Here is a 20,895-nt window from a genome sequence, read left to right on the forward strand (position 1 = left end):
ACGATCTAGCACTCCAAGTATTATATCAATGAATTGTTTCCTTTGTTTTGTTGCAAATCTTTTTCATAGAAAGTAACTCCAGTATTTTAAATAACTACAGTTGTTATTTATTTCTAAAATTAAAAGTTTATGAGATCTACACGTCTCAAAAGCACCGTTTGCTTCAACTATATCCTCTGAAGTACTGAGAATATATATTACAGAAATAAACCACAAAAGGAGCTTCTTATCAAACATACATTAAACAATTTTCTAAAATGCATTAAAGGAAAGAGAAAACTTAGCTGAACTGCCATTTATTAATAAGCTACACCAAGAGGGAGCTTAATAGTTTTATCATCTTTTTAACAAAGAGACTTTCCATATTTAACCCTTGACCCCGAAGAGGTCCTGGAACCACACAAACAGCTGTGCGTTACCAGAACTTTATAGATGTGATGAAAACAAAGAAAAGGAAATCCACAGCAGTGACTAACCGCGCTGTACATTCAAAACAATGACCACAGTGAAAATCATTAAAGAGGCAGTCTGTTTACTTAGGTTGGGAACAATACATGACATTTAACCCCAATTTCTTTAATCCCTCTTTTGTTTACCTGCAAATAATCCTTTAATTTACCCACAATATTATAATATGAATAATAATAGTATTAGTGACAGACACTCAGAACAAAAAAGCAGACAACTAGACCAGCTGTAAGGCAAAGCCTATTAAGGACTATCTGGAAGCATTTCTAAAATGTGCTATATATTCTGTACTGTCAAGCATGCATTTGACACGGTTTGTGTTTTTTTTTTCCTTCAAAAATAATGAATGAGAGTTTAACAATGGCTACTTATTAGATTCCTTCAGGAAAAAAATACCACTTATCCACAGGAAAAGGAGTTCTGAAAGAGTTAAACATACTAATTTTCAACATATTTATGTTTTGGCTCCCTTAAACTTAAAATCACTAAGCAGATGTTTTGTTTCAAGTTGCCTGATTTGCCAAGTTTTAACTTGGAATACATTTGTACACTAACGTCGGAGTAATTTAATTAGAGAAACTTGGGCACAAAAATCAAGGCAGGGAGATGGGCACCTTTCCTCATCTCAACACAAACAAATTACAGTCAACTTTGATGGAGCTGCCAGCAGAAACTTTCATCTCCCGACAGAAGGAAACTCTCAGGAGCTGCACACATCTGCAAAGCCATCAGACAGATGCGGCTGCCGCTTGGAGCCTGATCCTGACACAAAACTGAGTCCTGTGCTCCCAGAACTGAACGGAGTTGCCACCCTCGACAGACTTCCCAGACACTTGACAGAATGCCAAATTGGCTCATCAGCTGTCACCACCAGCCACGATTTAACTATTCTTGAACAACCAGCAGAACAACAACCCACAAAGTATCAAACTAAAAGTCCTATCTATTGTCTCTGACAAAAGAGCCTTTCTCATTGAACCCTGTGATGTGTCAGTGAACCCTGGAACTAGAGACTTAGCGTATCCCATTGCCAAGTGGATATGAAGAACCGTGCACATGATATGTGCCCAGTAAAGGAATGAAAAGGGAACTTGGAAATCCTCAACGGCAGACCACTGAGGATGCTACATTTCAAGAACGGAAGGATCTCCTACCTGGAGCCCTCTTCGTCTTAGAATGCTGGACTCATCCATCTCCCCCTCCGCTTTCTCTGAGCCTCACAACAGTCTAGCCATGCTGTACTACCTCTACTTCAGCACGCTAATTCCGAGCCCAGCAGCTGCTGAACACTTACATCACGCTCTCGCTGATTGGAGCCCGGAGTCAGCTGGTCCCGCTTAGTTATGCACTCCAGCAACTTCGGAGATCACGGAGGCTTGCAGTTCCGTGCGAGAGCGCAGCAAGTGGGCTCAGGTACCTAATGCATTTAGCCGGGCGGAGGAGGCTCTCGCTATTAGGCAGGAAATCGCGGGGTCCCTGTGTTTCCTTCTCCTTCAAAACGCTGGCTCTGGCATTCCGGACGACCAGTAAATGGCTTTCGGCAGGAGCTCTGGGTCAAGCCCCTTCTGAAGCAACTATAAGGTCAAAGTGGCTAAGTAAATCAGCGGTGACAGACACCTCTGTGAAAGGCAGCCACTGACTGGGACGGTGAAAAACTAGGGCACAGCTGGTCAGCCAAGCAGCACCACCACGCCTGCCGCTCATCTTTTCTGACGGCATCAGAGAAAAAAATGTAGCAGAACACGCACGCTGCCTGAAACCCGGCAAACAGAGGGCTCTGGGTGGCTGCTCTTCCAGCCTTGGCAGAACACTTTCTACCTCCCAGTGTGAAAGCCAATTCATTTACATAAATACCTTGCCAGTAGATTCCTGGCCCTAAGATAGAAACATTTCAGATATTAATGTCCCTCCTGATAGCAACTTAGTTTTGTTGATACCTGACCAAAATGTAAAAAGGCAGAAGAAATCGTAAGAGCCATCATTAGCTGGAATATTAACCTATTTACAGGCTATAATCAGCTAAAAAAAAAAAAAAAAAAAAAAAAAGCTTCCCATCATGTGCAATTTCACAGTCTGTTTCAGCTTGTTTACTCTGCTCATCCTCATCTTATTTCAATTCGAAGCAACCCAGAGATGAATATTAAGTTTTCATTACTGGCCTGGCACAGGAGTAACAACATACAATACTACCAATTTATAATAAATTATTCCCCCTTGATTTCTATTCTAGAGATATTTAAATTGAGATTACAGTTTGGTTCTGAGGAGGCAGATTCTAGGACGATCCACAATTCGTCTGAAAACCACATTCTCCTTCACTCTATCCATTAGACAGTCTCTTTCTTGAAAGAAAGAAGGTCAGTAAGACAGGCATAATATTTTCTTAAAAATCCACATTTTCTGGGTTTTACCTAATCCAGATATCTGATTTCTTAATGTGGGGGGTGGGGAAGACAGTGTCTAGAGGTTCCTTACCCATCCACCTGCTATTACACGAGCTTTCTGTCTATTTCTGGCTGTCAACACACTATTAGGAGTGCTATCAATTGATTAGATTATGTCATTAAAAATACCTTGAGGATTTATGAATCTAACCACTGAGGAAAATTGATTGCATTTTATGTTCCCAAACAGTCTTTGCATACATCTTCACACATACAAAGAGAAACCTTGTCAAGAAATAGTACCAGCAGGAGAGGCATCAGCAGAGATGGGTATCAGGGTGTCCTTCTACTTAGGTGTGCTCATTTGATACCACTTAAGGAAGGAAGCCCCAGGGAGTTTTTAGTTCTCTCTCCCATGTGCAATAGTAGTACAATCTCTAGAAGCAAAGAAACAGCCCCTAAGTGATCACTGTGCAAGTCAAAAGGGACCAACGAATTCTAGAACAACTGTTTTGAACAAGATTTTTTAAAACTGTACATGTTTGTTTACATGGAAGGACAGAACAAAAACAAAAACAAGGAAACAACCTAAAAAAAAAAAAAAAAAAAGTCTCAGAGCCGGGAGAGTAAGGTCGGCTTGCTATCTGTGGGGGATCTGCGAAGCTGCTGTAAAGAGATACCCATTCCTGACAGGCCCACCTGTACTTTCATCTTTTCCTGCAAAAGGGAGACCTTTTCCTTCAATGAAAACAAAAGGTATGACAGTTGTTGACCTTTCTCCCTCAAGTCACCCTCCTGAGAGAGAAGCATGAACCGTTGCCTGAAATTTGAAGTGCCATCTTAGACAAAATGCCTTGGCAGCAGTGAGAATATATTTACCAGCTGAGACGATCACTGTCATCCGTACACAGAGGCATAAGGAAGCCCTAGCTGGTTTTAGGCAAAGAAAAAAAAAATCATGACCTAAGAAGCTGAACTTTCAAAACCAAAGGCCAAGCTTGGTATCCTTACACATGCTTGTGCTCTGAATATTGGGATCCTCATTGCGCTGGTCAGTCTAGAAAAAGTGGGGTCTAAGGGAGGGTACCAAGTTTTCAATACAGAGAAGGAAGGGAAAAGATTTTTCCCCTTGAAATAAAGATCACAGGTTGCCAGGAGGATTAAAAAAGAAAAAAAAGTAGAGTCCAGAAGTACCTTTTCTGTGACCAATTGGGTAAGTTAGCTGGAAATGCTACGTCAAGACATTTCGAGGACACACTGTCAAAAAGTCAAAAAGATGTGTAGCCCAGATAAGTGGACTCTATGCGTCCCAGGCACTGTGGCAGCTAGAGATGTTTGGTGGGTGGGACTGATAAAAAGGAATTTGGTTGGGGGTAGAGGGGGCAAAGTATGTTTCTTAACAAAAGAATATTTTGAGATAAAAATCTAGTTTACTATTCAACCATTAACTAAGTCTAAGATGAAGATTATGACCATTGCAGCATCAAATCTAGTATGAAAAAATATCGATTACCTGTCAAAATGTATCCCTTTGAGAAGTGATACATACGTTTTAAAGAAATAAAACCAGCCAGAGGCAAAAACATTTGGGACAAAAATGAAAGGCTGGTGAAAAATAACGTCAAGTAATAATGACTTAGCAGAGGGAATAGTAAAAGGAAAATTGCTACACTTACCCTTTGCTACATATTTTCTCATCAAGATAAGCCATGTGTTAAAATGCAATAAAAACTTTAAATGATGACTCTATTCACAGGTAATAATTAGGATCTAGCTTAATTTCCATTAATAAACTCATTTTTCCTGCGATTTTATACCTTCATGGAATATGTTCACAATACCGTGAGCCAATTCAAAAAATACCAACCTCAATGTTTAATGCTGTTACATGTGTTTTCAAATAAAATTTTTTAGGCTTTCTCATCAATTGTTACCTAAAGCCAGGGGCTTCATGGTACTTGATTTTTTTAAAAAGTATCTATGGATACACCCCATGCATACTCTATCACAGGCATAATTTACTTCAAAGAACGCTCAAAATCCGTGGACACTATAATACAGGTAAAATTTAAATTTTAATCATTATTACAATAAATGACTCACAGAAACAAAAACAATTCTAAATCCTGAGAAAAATGGAGGTGGGGGTAGAGGAGGGGTGGAGGAAACATTTAATTACACACATTTTCAACAAAGGGGTAGACTGACATTTTTTAATTGCTATCCGCAGTAATGTTTGGTAGAAGGATACAGGTTTGCTATCTGATTTACCTGGTCAGGTGTTTTTCACAAATTTAAAAAGAAGTTACCTCTCTTCTGTAGTTCCACACTAGTTACCTCTCTTCTCTAGTTCCTACAGGAAACATTCATTCCAATTATACACCTACTCTTCAGCAACTGAATGTTCACTGGGGAACTGCTATAAGGAACACTGTGAAGAGTTTCTTTTTTTAAAAAAAAAAAAAAGATGGGGTCAGTTTCCAGACTTAATCCTGCCCATCGCACCCCACCAAGCTAATCCACTCCCTACCAGCAGCTCTCAGCCTTGGCTCCTGGACCACCCACCTACAAGCCAAGGGAGCCCAGATCAGGGGGGATTGTAAGAGTGGTTTCCTGGCAGAGGAAGAGGTTTCTCCCTCCCCATCAGCCACAAGGAGGACAGTCAGAAGAATGCCGCTGTTACCCGTCCCTCATCCCACCAGTAAGAGTTGTCAGTAAGCTCTGAATGTGATCTCTAGTACCATCACCACAATCGTGGTGGGACCGTCCCATTGTGTATTCTTACACAAGTGTGGCAGTGATCACTATTTCAGCTTGAGCAACACAAACAGCCACAAAATGCATTCACTACTATATCCTGTCTGTTACTTTCAAACAACAGACGAAGGATTCATATGTGTTTTATTTATGTTCACTGACCAGGTCAGTCTACGTGGCCAAGTGGACAAATCTTCCATTCACCATTTGATTACTTTTTTCACTCATAAATTCAATGCCAATGGCCAATGAATGTGTTATATTTAAGAAAAGGTAATATAAAGGTCATAAAAACTTACAAAGGAGAAACAGATCCGGAGAATGCATGTAAGTATCCATTACTGGGAATATAATCATACTGCAATGTAAGGGGTAAAGAGAACCTCAGATGCCAATGACCAAGGTAGCTGTAAGATTTGCTCACAAACACATTTCTGTATTTATATTTAAACTCCTCCTCAATTTTTGCACTTTATTTTCCTCCAGGTTTTACTTCTAAATAAAGGCCAACACTTACCCCACAACATGTGCCAATCCCTGTTCTAAGTACTTTATAAAGTTTATCTCATTTAATCCTCACACTACCTCTATGAATTAGATTTAATCCCCATTTTACAGAGGAGGAAACTGACCCTCAGAGAAGTCGAGCAACTTCCTAAGATCACACAGTCAAGGAAAGGCAGACTGAGAACCAACTCTTTCCGGCTGACTCTCCAATTTTAGCTGCTAACCACCCTATTGCCTGTTAGGGTTTAAACCGAGGAAAAAGGGCTTTCCAGATGAAAGGAACACATGAAAGGTGCCAGGTATTTTTAGCTCCTAAGGAAAAATTACCACATTCTAAGTTGTCAGTGGTCAAAACACACCAGAGATAGCATAAGAATTCCAGATTCCACGGGCCATGTGTCTCAAAAGAGCAAAGGAGCTGGGTCTCTACGGCTTCAGGACAGAAGCTAGGGGGTACCCCCCACCCCCACACCGGGGACACAGGAGGAGGCAGAAGGCAGTCAGAGACAAGTGATGGAGTATGGCCTTTACTTTCTTCTTAGCTGTCTCTGGGCTTCCAGGGACTCCCTCTGAGGGTCAACAACTTCACCATTCTGGCTGCTCCGAAATGATCTGATTCCAAATAAAGTGTCGTTTTTTTTTTTTTATCAACATGTAAATTCCACAAAACCAAAGGTACCCTTTTCAGTTGTTGTGCCAGACATGCCACACATCCCCATTCACCTGTGGGGCTTTTTGGTGGCTTTCATTTCCTGGTCTCATCTTCTCTGGAATTTACCACTCAAGGTACTCTTTAAATCGCTCCTGCCTTTCAGGTGAAATGACTCAGGGCAAGGTTGCTCACCCTGTTCTTAACAGCACTGAGACTTCTCCCTTCATTTTCCAGACGTCATGACTCTCCAGCATCCCTAGAAGAAAGCCCCTGGCACAGAGAGCCGTCCCTGTCCAGGCTGTGCCAAAGAGGAACCCGGTAACTTGGGGCAAGTCCCTCACTTCCCTGGGCTTCAGTTTCTATGACATAAAATGAAGATATGACTATGGACTTCACCAGGAAGCTGGGGAAGAGAAGGAGGCCACCTGTTGGGAAATTGGGAAACTGATCCCCCCGCCCTTCAGGCGAGAGCAGTCCGCTCTGGACACCTGGTCCCTCTCTCTTGGCCCTAGAGCGATGTCTCCACACTCTCCTTCCTCTTCTGTTATTTTGCAGGCCATATCAGCCTGCAAAGTATCTACATCACATACCACCCAGCCACTTTCTGAGTGCAAGGCTTCTTCGCCCACCCAGGAACACGTGAGAGACAAAAGACAGAGCTCAGTTTCCCAGCTGTCGCTTCTCATCCCCATCCTCCCAAGTCACAAAGCAGTGAGCATGCTGACACCAGGGGTGGGCTGAAGTGCAGGGGCCAAAACACACACCATGCTCTGCATGCTAACTCCGAAGACAGGTTACATACTTGGCTTCAGTTGACATTCACCTTCATTTCTGCCTAATATTAATACTGTAATATGACAATATTATTGTCAAAGTTATCCCTGTCTGATCTTTAGAAATACCCATTATTCATTAAAGTAACATACAAGTGAACCAGATGTTTATCACCCGCGTCATCAATGGTCAAAAGTAAAAAGACACTTGGAGACAGGTTCCATTCTATTTAAAGTCTCAGGAGATCTTATACTCAGGAGGCAACACTGAAACCATCAATTACCTTGTCCTCTATTTTAAAATAGTCATTTGAAATTTTAAAGTCACCTTCTAATCTCTAAGGTCAACAAAGGTAAAGAAATAGTTCATATTGTATGTCTTTTTCTCCCCAAAGAAAAATGTTCAAACCTGTCAGGAAGAGGACTAACACAAAGGACGGGCTGCCTGCCTTCCAGAGAAAGATGGAATTTTTCCTACTCAAAGGAAAAGGGAGGGATCTGACACCTTCCCACTGACAATACACCACAGTCTGAATTTGTCCAAGGAGTAGCATGTTCTAAAACACATGTTTCATTTAGCAGAAATTGCAGGTGGGGGTCAGTAGCAAGCATATGCCTATGAAATATGCTGCCTTCCACGCTTCCTGAATTTAGCTCCATTTTCCATCCCGCCTGTAATCCTGAAGACTCTTTAAATGTATGCGATTGGTGATTTCTACAATGTAACATGCATGATTTCGCTTCAGGCTTCTCACAAGAAAGCTATATTGTCTTGACGTTTGCATCACCTTTTTTTTATCTAATTATTTCTGGCATATTACCCATCAAATCACTACTGACAATATGACAGGAATCATGGTATTGAAAAAATTACATCCTAGGAGGAAATAATAAAATATAAATCACATACATAATTTTCTTTTGAACATTTTAACAATGACATCCTCATATACATATGAAATATAGCAGACTATCCCCATAAATGCCCTAACATCAATCACGGCAGGGAAAATATTCTCTAGTTTGCGAACACACGGATCCAACAAAATATAGCATTTCTAATAAAACTGGGTAATACAACTTCATTTTTTTCATGCGAGAGCATTTATGAAGATCTGACAATTGGAAATAGCTCCAATATATTTTTTTCAATTATGTCCCTTCATCTCTAAATGATACACAGCTAACACTGGGATCGTGAACTAGTAGTTAGCGAACTCCTGTATTTCATATTAATAGATCTATCAAGATCAGAGTAGATGAGTGAAGTGACATTGGCAGTCATGCCAATGGATGCCTATCAACTACACGAGCTTTAGAAATGAGTAAGTCAGTATGTATATATGTAAGTGCTAACACTCCTGGTATCAACTAAGTATTTTATGAGCTTCTCAAAAAAAGAGACAGTCCTAAAATTATTCCTAAAGTGATGAGATACGCCCAGAGATGAAAGATGAAGATAATTTTTTTAAAATTTTGAACTGCATCATCTATATCCCAAATATCCTTGCTGAATCAGAGATTACAACAGCACTTTCAGAATACACATGTATTAAACTTTTTAAAAAATCTCACACTGACAGGACGTTAAGTTCTAGGTTAAATGTACTGCTACCTAGCTAAACTTTCTAAAAAAGTAAGCACAGGTGGCGGGGAGGGGGGGATTCTGGAAAATCTTCTAAGGAGAGAAAACAAGCTAGTCATCTTGGAATTGAAAATCTCATTGTCCAAAGACAGCATGTGAAATAAAATTAGGGTGGGACTGCATACCTGAGGTAGTCAAGCACTCTTTCCACATATGTATGTTATACTGACATGCTTCCGATAGAGATATGAAGAGCCGCGTGCAAGCTCCTTGTTTTAGGCCCTACAATTATGTCTAGAGCCTTATACTACCTTGAGACACCAGTGTACATTAATTCTGAGGTTTTGACTGGGGACCTCTTTTAGATTTTGTTGGCATTATGTACACAGAGCCAAGCACTTTCGGTGACTCTTCCACAAATACTGAGCAGCTAAATAAGTCTAAGAGGTACATACAAAAGGGATTTTAAAAAACAACTTAGCCTGTTTCAGGCAAGCATACCTAAGTCAGACACTGCCCTTCAAACCTATTTGTGACTCCACTCACCCCCATATATAGTTGGCCTTTCTTTCCATCACCCTGCACTAACATGAATGGAAATGGGGTTGCTGCTAGCCCTCCTTTTTGGATAATGGCAAGTAGAACTCCTTTGGACTGAACCCTGTAACACAGCAACATGACAGAACACTGCTTCTCCACGGTACCAACTCTGTCTTCTAGCTTCTCTTAAGTGTGCGCTTCCGAGAAACACAAAATGTGCTCCAGAGTCTAGCTCATTAATCCTCATCAGTTTCTTGTAGGGTAGCGAGGCAAGAGACTCGCCCAATTTACAAACGAAAAGTAAGGCAATGAGGTTAAAAGAGGAGCCCAAGGTCACAAAAACAGTTTTAAAAAACAAAACAAACAAACAAAACAAAACAAAAACAGAGCAAACAAAAGAATTCAGGCTTCTCAGTCAGGTACCAAGGCCTAGATAGCAGCCATGTTTTAAAACACCTCCCTCTTTCCTCATCTGCCTTCACTGTCCATCCCACCGATGCTTTAACAGGAATTCAAGGGCAAGGGTTCCCCTGCCAAACCTTCAAATAGATACACAAATGATGTGTGCATACCCACACTGATACGCATACAGAGGGAGAAACAGAAGCACTAAATGAAGGTCAGACCAAGGATGAACACTTTAGGGAGAGGTCACATTGGGTCACTGCCCGGTGACCCAATAGTAATATCTATCTAGTTCAGCAAAACAAAGCTGAAAACAGTGTTTAAATTTCAACTTCACAAGTCATATACTCTTTTTTTGTTTTTGTTTTTTGTGGTTAAGTGTCCCTCTACACTCCAAGAACATATAGTCATGCATTAATATCCAAAATACCATGTGATTCTTGGGCCTGTGTCACACATTTAGTCCATGACTCTACCCAAAGACCTTGAAGAGCAGCCTGTTTCTCCTTTCACCTTCTCTTAGCTCAAGAAAAATAAACACGTGTCTAGCTTAATATTTCAAAATTATAACAAATTTCTATTAAAAAATCTGTAATATACAAGACCACCATAAAGTCCTATCTAATTTTTTAAAAATATTTTATTCATTTATTTGACACAGAGAGAGAGAGAGAGAGAGCGAGCACAAGTAGGGGGAGCAGCAGAGGCAGAGGGAGAAGCAGGCTCCCCACTCAGCAGGGAGCCCAATGCAGGGCTTGATCCCAGGACCCCAGGATCATGACCTGAGCCGAAGGCAGATGCTTAACTGACTGAGCCACCCAGACACCCCAAGTCCTATCTAATTTTAATGAACAGTGATACATTACTTTGATTGTTTTTTAAACACCAAAATATTCATCACTTTTATACATAAAGGACCTGGAATTTGCTATTAAAAGCTGTCTTTAAAGTAGTTCTTCAAGTAAGAAAAAGGAATGGCTTTAACAAAAATTAATATTCTCCAAAAAATGACAATAAACATTTAAAAACTTTGATCTTGCTGATAGCTGATTTCTTAGACTTAGTTTCTCCACAGTCTATATAAGAATGCAGCTATAGCATGTTATCCTTAAAAGTCGAGGAAATATATCTCAAGTTTTACAGACTGATAAAAAGTCACTACGTTCTGTTTGAAATCCCCCGCTCATTCATTTATATTCATTAATCTTAATGATATCATTAATGCACAATGTGTTCCACAGAAACTAATTGTATTTTGCCAGAATCAAACATTAACAATTATGCCTCCCATTATCACCTAATAAAATAAAATTTAAAAAGTCTCAGGCACATAAGTGAATATTTCGGTATGGTAACTAATTTGCATTTTTAATGCTACAATAAATTGACCAGATTATCATCAATTAGATAAATTAATATTCTGTAAGTAAGACCATAGGGAATTATTCTGTTAGAAATTGACAACTCTTGACACTTATTTCCTTGAGATTTATTGAATACAGGCTTAGCCCTTCTTTGTCCTCTTATCTAAAGCTGGCCTTTGTGACTCTAGCTAATACCACACAACAGAACATACTCCTCTTTAATTTTATATACTTATCATTGCTTTAAGCAAAGAAAGGAGATTAGGAAATCCGTGCTCTTCAAGTAAAGGACAAATATCTACCTGGGAAATAAAAGTGCCCTGAGTCAGAAGTGTGTGAATCAATTTGTTTACGTCTTGTATTACTATACACATTTTTTATCCCCTTGATTCAAAAACCAATTGCTAAACATCTACTATGAGCCAGGCATTATGATGAATGCTGAGAACACAGAGAGGAAAGAAAGACTCAGTCCCACTAGAATGCAGTCAGGGATCCCAAGACCCAAGTACCAAGGGAGGATGAACTCAAACAGTAAGTGGAGAATAAGGGAGGTTTCCAAATTTATCCACTCATTAGAATCATTGGAAGATTTTTTTAAAGATTTCATTCATTCATTCATTCATTCATTCATTCATTCCTTTGAGAGAAAGAGATAGCAGGGGGAGGGGCAGAGGGAAAGGGAAAGAATCTCAAGCAGACTCTGGGCTGAGCAGGGAGCCCCACACAGGACTCAATCTCACAACCCTGAGATCATGACCTGAGTCGAAAGCTGAGTTGACTGAGCCAACCAGGTGCCCCTGCACGATCTTTTATAAATTTCAAAATTTAGGGCCATACCCAATCTACTAAATCACAACCCCCCAGGGTGGGTCCCAGGCATCAGTAGTTTCTGAAGCTCCCCAGGTGATTCCACTGTGCAGACATTTGACAACCCCTGGTTGAGAGGGCATAGAAGTACTAAGCCCGGGAGTAGTAGGGACCGTCTTACTATAGAATTCCTGGCATCTTCCCGTTGCGTGATTATCAAACTTGAGAAAGGGGCTGGGGGACACAGTGATGGAAAACAGTAAGGGAAAGGAAGGATTAATTCTTGTGACTATAAAAGAATAGGACTTTAATATCTTTTCACCAAAGACTAGCACTTTCATGGAAAGACAGGGCACTTTTTGCACAATCTTCCTCTAAAATTGAAGTTCGGTGAACTGGATAAGTCCTATCGGTCTTGGCCTTACTAAACACATTACATGACTCAATTATTAAAAGCAAACAGGGTCCTTCAGCTTTTCCTTTTGAGGTTTCTCTGGTGACGATTTCATAGCTCACCTGACAACTCTGGATGCCTGTCACTACTCTCCTCTGAGACAGGAGAAAAGGACATCTGTGAAAAGCTCATTCACTGTATTCTTTAACTGTCTACTAAAGAAAACTAGATATAATAGCCATATATATCCTGAATGTTTTACCCACTGAAAAAAAATTTTAGACCATATCTTATTCCATTTTGTAAAACAGCACACAGAGAGTCCTCACTCTAAGCTATCAGTAAAAATACAGATTTCTTTAGGGAAAATATATAATAAAATTCGAATACTGTTCAGGAAAGCAGGATTTTCTCTTAATCCTTACTTGTCTTCTGAAATACAGGTTTTAGAAACACGTCACCAATTTCACTACTCAGTTTTTAGAGGGGATACTTGCATTTAAGAAGTGAGAATGTCACTTCCTTCACATGCTTCTAAAGAAGCATCTTCAACCATCTTTGAGTATAAAAACCATAACTAATAGACTTCTAGCACAGAGTTACTCATTTAGCTGTGCTGTTTAATTGCACATGCAGTGGAGTTTCTAATAATGTATTCTGGTAGCATGATGTCTATTTCTTCAAGAAGTTACATGCACCATGTTCCACTAAAATGTTTTTTAAAAGTTACTAGAAGGGGGGCGCCTGGGTGGCACAGCTGTTAAGCGTCTGCCTTCGGCTCAGGGCGTGCTCCCAGCGTTCCGGGATCGAGCCCCACATCAGGCTCCTCCACTGAGCCTGCTTCTTCCTCTCCCATTCCCCCTGGTTGTGTTCCCTCTCTCGCGGGCTGTCTCTATCTCTGTCGAATAAATAAATAAAATCTTAAAAAAAAAAAAAAGTTACTAGAAGGCACTGCCCTATGTATCGAAGCCTTCAACATTTTCAGAACATTATCTATAAATCGAAGATAACAAAACATCTACCATATATTATTCTCTAGAACTCAAACTACTATCAAGATTACATGTTCTCTAACTTGCAGCAGTGATCTGCAGCCCAAGTGTTGTGGGAAAAAATCTCCATGTGACATGATAAAGCATTTTAACTTCAACCAGATATTAGCTTTTAAAAAGTTCTTCCTGACAGTTTCCTAACAATTAGAAAATTAATTTTAAATCATCCAATTGTTTTTCTCCACTTGACTTAGAACCACCTTGCATGTAGGGTATACCTTTCCTTTACATGCATTATGGATGCATCTTCTGAAGTCCTCAACCTATTTACCTCCATCAGTTGCAAATGAGATTTGCTGATGCGCCACCTACTGGACAAAATACCATTTCCAACAGTATGCTTGACCCTGTTTCTCTGAGCTTTTAAAACCCTAGATTCTCTCTGTTAATGGAGATGAAGATCAGAGAAACTATTTTTAGGGGAGGGTAATCTAACAAGAAACAGAGTTTGCCCCTTCAATGGTACTCTAGGTGGTGATGCTGTGAATGATGCTTATGGGAGGGCTGGCCTCTTCTGCCCACCTATGGCTGCTCATCAGGCTTGATGAAGCACAAGGGAGGCAACCAAGGGTCATGAAAGCATTCAAGGTCATCGTCCAAACAAGCAAGGATGATGCCTGAGACCTGGGTGAAAGTGATCGCCTCTCCAAAAAGCTGGTGATCTATAAGGAGCTCACCCCACACTGACTACAAAGAGTAACAGATTCTCAGCTTTTTACTTATGTTGTAACATCAATGAGGTGTGCACTCATCATAAACAGTTACTGTGATTTCATAGTTTCTTACTAGGCTAGGTAATGGCCTAAAACTCTGAAAAATATCTGGAGACCCTCCTTCCCTGAGGTTCCAGAAAGAGAGAGGAGATGAGGAAAGGTACGGGCAAGTACCACCATCTGTTCATGTAAAGCTGCCCCTGGAAACACATCTCTCCTCTTAACCCACAGACGCCTGGGATCAGGCAGAGTCCACAGAGTGTTCCACACTGCTCTCCTAAATTTCCGAGAGAATTAAAGACCTTCTAGACTCTCCTGTTCCCAATGCCCTTCTAAGGGAACATTCCATTCTGGCAACAGTGGAAGAACACACTGTGCCTATGAGATTTGTATCTACCACGCCTTCCTTCACTACTAGCTACCGTTTGCCATGGACTCCTCTTTCTGGTTCAAGCTGTCAGAAATGAAAATTCTAGCTTCAGAACTAGAACCACCCACTTCTTCTCAATGGGTGAAAGATCAACATGATGCCATTCAACCAGCAGTTTTATAAAGCAGGTACCTATCTTCTGCTTTGCTCATTCAGATCACCTGTAAGCGGAAATACACAGTAATGCTGCCAGGCTCAGACATTTTGTTCAGAAGCAGTACCTGGAGGAAACTCCTTCCTCTGTTTTTCTTTAAGGGAGGAAATATGGCTGAAATATAGAAAGCACAAGAATGGCAACTGACCAACTGGAATTCATTCTGGGTTCTGACACTTAGCTCTTGATTGCCCTTGGGAAAGTCATTTAATAAATCGCTTCCTGCAACTTGTTTTAGTTTCCTTAAAGGAAAAGACACTTGCCCATTTTTACTCTTCATTTTTGCCCCGATTTTTAATTTTTTCAATCCTACAGAAAATTTGAAAGAATTCAACAAATACTCTTATACTCTTCACCTCGATTCACCAATCACAAACATTTTTCTGTGCTTCCTTTTGCTGTAAGTATTTGTGAAAATACGACGCAGACAAAGATGCATTTTTTGACTTAATAGAAAATGCTTTAGGGAAAAAGCTCCCCACAAAAAGGCAGTAAATGGTCAGTAACTATATATTAAGATTTCCCAACAGTATTTTTAAGAGGAATTAGATTTCTTTAAAAACTCTTAGAATGACAAGAGAGTTGTCATTAACATTTTCCAAGAGATACTTCAGTGAGGATGGTCAGTCTCAGATGAACCCGAAAATCATACCATTTCAGAGCTGGAAATCCTCTCAAACTCTTCAGTTCAGAGATGTGATAACTGAGATCTAGTGAGGCTGCTTTACCTTATATCTGCTATAAATAATACACTTCACTGCAAGAGGTGGGGTCTTAGGAAGACAATGAGCACACCAGGAGGAAGGGGACTGAAGGGAGTATAGGAGGTAGCCAGGCATGGTCAAGGGCAGCAGCTCCCTAAACCCACTGACATTCACCCACAATGGTGCAGCATTACCACGCTCCAAGGGCAATGCAGAACAGCTGCCCTTTGGAGCAAACCAGAATCGGCTATTCCCAAACTCTGAGAATCCCCCCTTCCAGCTTCAGCCTTACATTCCCCTATTTCAAACGTCTGACCCTGCTTCAGACATCGCAATCATTTCTGGTTTTTCTCTTTATAGATAAGGCGTTAATGTGTCTTCTGAATAATTATTAAACACAGGTTCTATCAGGACAAAGATGTGACCACGGCAAATGAAGCTTTACCACGTGTGGCTTTGCAAGATAACCACCTCTCTAAGCAAGAATAGGCAGAGGCCCTCCTGAGGATACACAACTCCACTTTTATGTTTCCTGAAGCACGTTTCAAGGTTTTGGGCTGGAGATGGGATTTCCTCTGTTATTTTGGTGTTCTGCTCCAGAAATACAAATCCTTTTGTTCACAGAATTATCCACGGCCACTTTCAAAACCCCTAAATCAATAAGAATAATTCAGCAGCAGAATATTAATTTTCAGTAATACATCTTCTATTGATCGTTTCTTGGCATACTTCCTGGTCTGGTGGGGCTCCGCGCTCAGCTCGGCACCCACCGGCCGTATCATAATGATACTCACGGACGGCGTTCTAATGCAGAAGACGACGCCACCATCCAACTGGTCCTCATGGGTCTTTGGTTTTGTTTTTTGCTCTTCCCTGCCTCCTGACTCAAATGCAGACCTAGGCTGTGGGTAAGGAGCAGTTTACGGCCAGCCATCAATGGCTTCATTGGTAAAATTAGAGCGCTCCTGAACTCCCTTGTAAAATACTTTGAGGTGCTTTGATAAATTATAGCACAAGCACACAATTATGGTATTGATTGCTAAAGCCACCAGGTTCTCTGTCAGTCCCTGTTGCATTCACAGCTATCTTTTTAATATCTTTCCTCCTCTCTTAGAAAAGTGTCCAAAAACCTGACAGGTGGCATTATTTAAGGATGTGCAATGCCTTCATCAATCGAGAGTAACGAAATAGGTCTTTTTATGCCTTTTAATGTGTCCATTTACCTCCCTGACAAACTATTACACTAGCACCCATCACACAACTAAATCAAGATGTTGACCAGTTTGAATAATTTCTTGACATGACTGAATTCTAAAATGCATATGTTAACAGATGTTGACCTACCCAGAATGTACTGTGTGTTCTATCAAGGCATCAGAAATACTCTGAGGCTTGCCCAAGATCTGATAGGCATCCAAATTATTAGAATAAACCCAAGGAAAGATGGCGGGAGGGGGGGTGGGCGGAGCTGGAAGGACAAACACCTTTTTTTCTTTTCTTTCTTTCTTTTTTTTTTTTTTTTAAACATTTCCTGGATCCTTTTCTCAGTTAAACTTCCAATGTGTTTGTACAAGTCTGTCTTATTTCTCACACTGAAAACATATCCAGAGACCAAGAATATAGCTATTTTTCACTCCCACCCTAAAATATTATCATTTAAAAAAAATGTTATCATTAAAAAAAAAAAAAAGAGTGCCAATCCAGAGTAATATGTTATCTTTACTAATTCTCAGATACACAGGCTTTTTGCCACAGTCAGGCTGGGGACTGTCCCTCCTCCCCACTGCTCCCCCCAAGCAGAGGCAAAAGGCCACAGAGCATGGCTGACATCTCTTTCCAGCACTCAGGGACCAACTGTCAGACAGTGCTGGTGGTAGGAGAGAGAAGCCAACATGAACCATTCTGCCTGGCAGATTCTCTGGGCCTCTGCCCAGATCCTGTGCATGCATGGCCCTCCTCTATGCAGAAAGTCATCACCTGGAAAGCCCCCAGTGAGGCTTTTCCTGCGATTATTTACTCTCAGTTGGACAGGGAGAGCAGACACACAGGGGTTCTATACAACGAAAGCAGCATCCTCTAACTTCTGATTGCAGAGGAAAGCCTTTAGGGGACTTGGCAAAAAACCTTCCCATTCCATCCCTTTTCCCTCTCTTTTCTTCTCAAGTTCAACCACACAGTGGGTTAACTCCTCTGCAAGCCACTATGCTATCACAGTCAGTAAAGAACTGTGACGGTAGAAGGAAGGCAGAGAGGGGAGGCAAAGGGAATTGGAGAGCAGAGTAGAAAGTATCCTCTCTGGATTAACTAGCCCATACACTGGATATGGATTTCCCCAGCTATTATCCTATGAAACCTTTCATAAGCCAAGAAAGTGTAAAGCAAAGAAGCAATTACAATTAATTTATATGGAAAACCTTTTGAGCATGCCCAGACCTAAGAAAACAACCTCCCAGGCTTTTCTGATAACTTAGGACACATCTTGCTCAAAGATGCCCAAGATAAAGCACAGATGTTCAGAGACACAATTCAAAGCTACGGCAGCCTGATGCTGAGAGGCTGGGTGTAATTCCCGGGGGGAGGAGACTGGTAGCGCCACTGTCCAGACTGGGGAGTGCACTGCCTCTGGAACAGCTTGGGGCAAAACAAACGCTGAACACTGTTCTTGCTCTTCAGCATTTTTCCCAACATGAAAACCCTCTTCAGATTTCTTTTGGCACTAATGCAGGTTCTTTGCAAAAATGAGGTATGGTAACTTGAACTTTTGAAAAGTGGGGGATACCTGCACCAGGAACATCTAAACAGAGAACAGGCAGCCAGAGGCACCACTTCCGGTGACACGTGAGGCTTTGGTAGTGCTCCCATTCATGTTTTTGGTCATGTTAACTGGCTGTTTACTTGTTTATCAAACCACTTCTTCTTGTTTCTGGGTACGCAGCCAGAATACATTCCTGGCCTCTCTTGGACTTGGGTATGGTTTACGACACTGAGTTCCAGACAATGGACTAGGAGGTAGATGGGACTCTTCCCCATATCCCATCTGGGTGTTAAAGCTCAGGGGAGCTTGGAAAGAACAAAAAAATGGCAGTACTTCTGTCAGCCTGAGTTCCTGATGGACTACATGGAAGAGAGCCTATCTCTGCCAAAATGGCCTAGAAGTGAGGGAGAAATAAATGCCTATTGTTTATACAAGTAAATAATAACAATATTGAGGAAACTTCTAAATCAGCAAAAACTGAGTGTATTTGTTACAACATTTATTTAACATAACACAATACACTCTTAAATCATCCTGATTAAACACTGAGAAAACTTACCTCACCCAAAACTACAAATCAGCCTACAACTAAAATAACGGAACGGTGTGCAAGCATTCTCACAGCAGATGTCACGCAGGTCAGAGCTGCAGGGCGGTCAAAGTTGTTTCAGAGTCCATACCCTGGGGATCGCTCAGGCAACTTACATAATGGTATATCCATGCGATGAAAGAGTGTGTCATCATTAGAAAGGGTACAGTAGACTCTTCTGTGCTAATGTGAGATATCTCCACATTACATTAAAAAGTGAAGTCAAAACAATTTCCAAAAATTAAAAAAAAACTTTAGTTGTATACGTTTATGGAGACATACGTAATTTTTTTCCCCACAAGAAACAATTAGTAATGATTACCTTTGGGGAGAGGGACAAAGAACAGCAAATCTTTTTTTTTTTTTTTTAACATTTTACCTTTTTGTATTCCTGGTATTTTCTAATATTGGATATGTATGACTTTTTATAAAAATGTCAACAGGGGTAGCAACACTGTGGGCTATTCATTTTTTTTTTCAAAGATCCTTATATTTAAAAAAAAAATTACCATTAAAATGTAAATCAGCAGCATGAAAGAAGGGCCATATCAGTGGAATGAATGAGTGTTCCCCTCCTCCCAGGCAGATCAACTCCCAAGCGAGGACACTAGGAGATTGTTGCTGAGTGATTGCCAATTATAACTATATAATTCTGAATTTGTATTGGTGTCATGAGTGACCATAAGGTTCCCCTACTTATATGGAACTTATGACTCTCTTGTTTATTAGAAAAGTAACATGTGGCAAGAGCATTTCTCATTAGCGATCACTGAAGAAATGCCTGAAGAGCCCATTCCATGTAAGTTCACTCCCAGATGAATTCATGAGCCTTGCTCTGATTTCAAAGCTCTCCAACTAAACGTCACATTTTATGTGGGGGGCAGAAAAGCACTTCAGTTTGAAACTATGCAGAGAGGCACCAAGGAAGAAAAACACAGAATGAAGGGGACATACCCTGGCATACAAGTAAGCTCCGGTGGGGCTGTACTTGGGAAGGATCTCTCCTAACGCCGGGAGAAATTCTGAGTCTCATTTTAAAAATATCCTTCAGAAAAGGGAGTCCATCTTCAACATGTGCATCTCTCAGTGAAGTACATAAAGGCATCTTCCAATGCAAAGTCCAGCTCATCTCTTTTGCTTGAGTTTAATTTCCACTGCAGCAGAGAAAAGGCTGACCCGGAACACAGGAACCACAGCCAATATAATGCAGGTGCTCGCTAAGCTGTTGGATATTTTGTTTAAATCAACTGAACGCAATTCCACCGGAACATAGAAGTTAAGGCAGAGAGAATGTGTGTTTAAATATTCTAAGATAAATGGTTTGTGCTACCGTATCAGGAACCACAACCAATGTAGGGCAAAGAGGATGCTGTTAATAAAGGAGAGGTTTCTGGAGAAACTTGTGTGTGCTGGCCTGGATCTGGGACAACAGAGGACACAAAGACACAGCTCTGCTGGGCTCCCCAGCATCCAAAGTTTCACTGGGACACAGGTTAAAAAAAAAAAAATCACAACTAGTGAAACCCTCCAACATAATAACAATAACACATATTTTAAAAACCTGAACACTCCCCTGCACTTGATTCCATGTCTACAGTGTAATTACCTTTAAAGTACTCTGAACCAGGAACCAACGTAATTGAATTGGGGGCCACATATTTGCGATCACCATTCAAGAGAGTTGCACACAATGAACTCAGAGCTGCACCAACCAGAGTAGCTGCCAAGAACCAGGGGAACCAGCCCAGCATCTAACGCATCAGCTCCTGGGTCCCTCTGGCAGCACTACCCAGGAGCCCTCTTGAGCAACTTTTTAAAAAATAACTAACAGGAAACCTCAAGCTACATTTTAAAGCAAT

At 40.8% G+C, this 20,895-nt stretch overlaps 1 protein-coding gene across 11 annotated transcripts in view; it reads right to left on the minus strand.

Annotated features, from left to right (window-relative positions):
* MAST4 (microtubule associated serine/threonine kinase family member 4) overlaps nt 1–20,895 on the minus strand; it is a 537,673-nt gene that overhangs the window by 324,480 nt on the left and 192,298 nt on the right. For 2 of the 11 annotated variants that reach the window (XM_045794234.2, XM_087862109.1), the window contains exon 1: nt 1,623–2,489. The exons of the other annotated variants lie outside the window; for them this stretch is intronic. In XM_045794234.2, the coding sequence (XP_045650190.1) occupies nt 1,623–1,661 (39 nt within the window). In that variant the 5' untranslated portion in view covers nt 1,662–2,489. Of the gene's footprint in view, nt 1–1,622; nt 2,490–20,895 lie in introns of those variants that run through there. 11 annotated transcript variants of the gene reach the window in all.

Source organism: Ursus americanus, chromosome 5 (genome assembly GCF_024610735.1).
Source record: "Ursus americanus isolate L20-20 chromosome 5, mUrsAme1.1.p, whole genome shotgun sequence".
Taxonomy (NCBI): Eukaryota; Metazoa; Chordata; class Mammalia; order Carnivora; family Ursidae; genus Ursus; species Ursus americanus.